This window comes from Tachysurus fulvidraco, chromosome 11 (genome assembly GCF_022655615.1).
Source record: "Tachysurus fulvidraco isolate hzauxx_2018 chromosome 11, HZAU_PFXX_2.0, whole genome shotgun sequence".
Classification (NCBI taxonomy): Eukaryota; Metazoa; Chordata; class Actinopteri; order Siluriformes; family Bagridae; genus Tachysurus; species Tachysurus fulvidraco.
This window is the reverse complement of record NC_062528.1, coordinates 1,015,479-1,019,396: the sequence shown is the minus strand read 5'-3', so window position 1 is coordinate 1,019,396 and position 3,918 is coordinate 1,015,479. Positions and strand designations below refer to the sequence as shown.

The 3,918-nt window shown below is 42.0% G+C and overlaps 1 protein-coding gene across 2 annotated transcripts in view; it reads left to right on the top strand.

Moving 5' to 3' along the window:
* slc8a2b (solute carrier family 8 member 2b) overlaps positions 1-1,475 on the top strand; it is a 13,379-nt gene extending 11,904 nt beyond the window's left edge. For both annotated transcript variants that reach the window (XM_047820529.1, XM_047820530.1), the window contains one exon: positions 1-1,475. This exon is cut by the window's left edge and continues 194 nt beyond it. In XM_047820529.1, the coding sequence (XP_047676485.1) occupies positions 1-183 (183 nt within the window). In that variant the 3' untranslated portion in view covers positions 184-1,475.
* Positions 1,476-3,918: the final 2,443 nt, after the last annotated feature.

Sequence of the window (3,918 nt, the reverse complement as noted above, 5' to 3'; positions counted from 1 at the left end):
TTCACTGTATTTGCCTTCATCTGCATGGCCGTTCTGCTATTCAGGAGACGGCCGTCCATCGGGGGTGAGCTCGGAGGTCCTCGACTTTCACGCATCCTCACCACGTTGCTGTTCTTTGGTCTGTGGTTTCTATACATTCTCTTCTCCAGCCTGGAGGCCTACTGCCACGTCAAGGGCTTCTAGATCTTTCGTGATTTGGAGATCAGATTTTTACTTCAAACTACACACCATAAAGACATATAACGAGTCGAAGGCAAAGATACGCTTAGCGACTTGCAAAGCTTTCTGAAGCGCTTTCTGAAGATGAACAGATGAAAAAAATTAGATAAAGCTGCACACAAACGCTAAGAGAACAGATACAAGACGCACACAAAAACGCATGAAGAATGCTTCGTATCGGCCACTTTATAGTACAGTAAAACTTTTAAAAGAGAATACAAACTTTTACCATGGGGTCTTATGAACAAGGATAGAAGAGTAAGATATGAGAAACAAAAATGGTCCCCATTAGAAGATTTAAACGGATATAAAAATATTCATTTGTTGTAAAATCCAAAAGTGACATTAGTAAAAGTTTCCCATAATCAGGATCGTTTTACACACGTGGGCGTCGTTACGAATGATCGGTAGTTAACGGCTCCGAGGTTTTTCTCGAGTAGAAGTTTTTAGACTTGACCACCACCTTTAAACACTTGCCTTTAAGCCTCCAAAAATAAATAAATAAATCAGGGATAGAAAATGTGGACTGAAGAAGCAGAACTTTGCTTTCGCTGCAATTTGACATAACGATTAAACGAACAAACGACACTCTATCGAAGCTATAAAACCGTTACGGTGTGAACGGGATAGAATCGAACTTTAAATTCACTATAAAGCCGTTGTCACGTGTCCACGGTTTGTCACGTGTCCACGGTTTGTCACATGTCCACAGTCTGACGCTGAGCGAGCACTAATCTGAAGGGAATGAAGTGAAACTTTAACTGAAAATTTTCTGTCCTTAATGTCAAAGCTGGGGACGACTCCGATATCCTCCATACTACTAACAGTATTTGTTTATTTATTGTGTCCTATTTATATATTTAATATACATGTATGTTTGTATTTACAACCCAAAAGTAACATTTTAAAAAGGGACACAAGGGGACTCTTATTAGGCAAGTTGGCCATTTATTTTTGTTTCTTTCCGTCAGCGAAGTCTGTTGGCGCTAATAATAATAATAATAATAATAATAATAATAATAATAATAATAATAATAACTAGTAGCCTGATTTAAAGCACCATGACCCTGACCAGGCAGTTACTAAAGATGTTCTGAGAGATGATCCAGAGTCATGGCTGAACAATGATTTTCTGTCCCATGACTTTTTATCGTAATTAGTTGAAGTTCCAGCTGTTTTGAAACCTCACAACCCCCCAAAGTTTTTCTTTACTCCATCACCATTATTGGGGGAGCAGTGGTGGTGAGGGGCGGCGGTGAGGGGCGGCGGTGAGGGGTGGCGGTGAGGGGCGGCGGTGGCACAACTAGTTAAGGCTCTGGGTTGTTGATCGGAGGATCGAAGGCCCAGGACAGTCAAGCTGCCACTGCCGGGCCCTTAAGCAAGGCCCTCAACCCTCCCTGCTCCAGGGGTGCTGGATCATAGCTGCCCTTGCACTCTGACCCCAACCTCCTCAGTTGGGGTATGTGAAGAAAAGAATCCCACTGTGCTGTAATGTATATGTGGCGATAATAAAGGCTTCTATGCGCCCCCCCCCATTCGTTATAGAGTCTGAATACTCACGTGTCCTATTTTAGCTTTAAGAGGTAGTTAACGCTTAACAAAACGTTCAGCTGCATGTCTTTTTATTTCAAAATGTATTTTTATACGTTGGCGTTATCCGAATCTTGAAGCTCGACGATCGTATTGAAAGTGATTAGAGATTGTGTCAATTACTATTTAGATTCATTTAGCGGTGCCAGTTTAGGAAGAAAAAAAAGGGGAGGAGCTACAGTATATGCTGGTCTTAGAGTCTGGAAAATACAAAATGTTTGCATGTTGAAAAGTGTTTGTGTAGATAAATATTCTGAAACTAGAACTCGTTAACAAACTCTCCTCCGTTGACTGACAGCTTGCCCCAGTGTGGGTTCAGAGTGTTCAGAGCCACAGTAGTTAATGTCACGGCCATCTGCTCGTATCCGAATGTTGTTCTGGAGTTTGTGCACATTTCACCCAAACCAAGTCGATTTAGTTCTGTTCATCAAGGCTTTTGGTGTAGAGGCAGGTGTATAAAGACCTGGAAATCTTGGTGAGAGCGCAGGGTTTGGGGTGATTTTAAATATTTAAAGGTGCGGTCTCCGATTTTTGAAAGCCAATGTCGACATATAAAATCACCAAAACAAACACGCCCCTAACCCAAACGGGTCCCACCCCTGTATCGATAGCTCCGCCCACACATACATACGTAACCCGGGCGACTAACGGAAAGAAACGTGTCTTTATCATAGCTGAAGGGAAGAACAATACGATTGTAGATAAACAAACAAGCAAAAATGGCACACAAGCATAATGATGTAAAGGACAAAGGCATATATTAGTTCTGTGTAACAAAGCAAAACCAACGTTACTCACCTATCGAGAAGGAAAAAAGCGCCTCGGCATCTTAAGTAAAGTCGGCCGCATATTCACAGGTTGGAGTTTCCCGAGTCGATAACTCCTGAGCTAAACGCTGTTACTACACAAAACGCGGTTGTAGCTGCCTCTCTACATTACTACGATAGAAAAGAGGTGTTATTTGTGTAGTAACAGCGTTTAGCTCAGGAGTTATTGACTCGGGAAACTCCAACCTGTGAATATGTGGCCAACTTCCTGCTCCTTCAGTTCTCTCCAGCGCTGGAAAGCTGATCCTATACTAACACGTCCTACTTCTTGTCCTTATCGTAAGTCTTTCTTCTCTTTCTTTCTTTGTTTTTGTCCTCCATGTCAATGTTAAAACCGCTTTCTGCTAATGTCACACACGCGCACTGAACACACTCTCCGCCCATATTGACAAGACACGCCCCTTTCTGCTCATTGGCTACACGTTTGTTTTGTTTTTTGTTTATTTTTTGGCCCGACTCAGTTTTCTGAAGCGTTTCTCAAAACTCGGAGACCCCACCTTTAAGTCTTAACTAAGACTTTCTGAATACTTCTGTATCTATATATGTAATAATTGTCTAACTGAAGTTCAGTGTTCTTCCTGTTACATGACCCTGTCCAGGGCAATTCTATATAAATGCTGATCTTTATGTTCATAAAAAAGGTTGATGATGTTAAACCATTCAGTTTATAAACCAGTTGAGGCTTGTGTATAAGTGCAGACGAGCCAGAGCTCCAGCATACCTTATAAGTCTATACATTTTTTATGTATTCTACTGAAACAGCTGACCTTCCGTCCGGTTTGATTCGGCCTACTGCCCCATTTAGCATTTATTTTTGCACCCAGTGGTCGACTGCAACAAATGCTAATAGAGGCCCATTTAAGTAAGAATCACGCGGGGCATGACAGGGTTGCCAGGGTTATAGTTTCTATGCCAAATAGGGATAGTTTAAAAATATTCCACTGCCGCCAAGAGCCATTTCTATTTTAAGATCCATTGCAAAGGAGAGACACAATGACCTTGTTTTCCATACTGAGAAAATGAAGACGAATTATTTCTTGTTTCAGGTCTTTTTTGTGGTTTGTGTGTGTGTGTGTGTGTGTGTGTGTGTGTGTGTGTGTGTGTGTGTGTGTGTGTGTGTTTGAGATGTAATTGGACTGACAATGTTGCTGAAACCAGACAAACCTGCTTAACGGTGTTAGCTCATCTGTGTGCAGCTTGCAGGTGACGGGAAACCGACCTGCTCTATCGATACAGGTCACAGTGCATCTTTGAACCTATCCGATGTGGGGGACATCACACA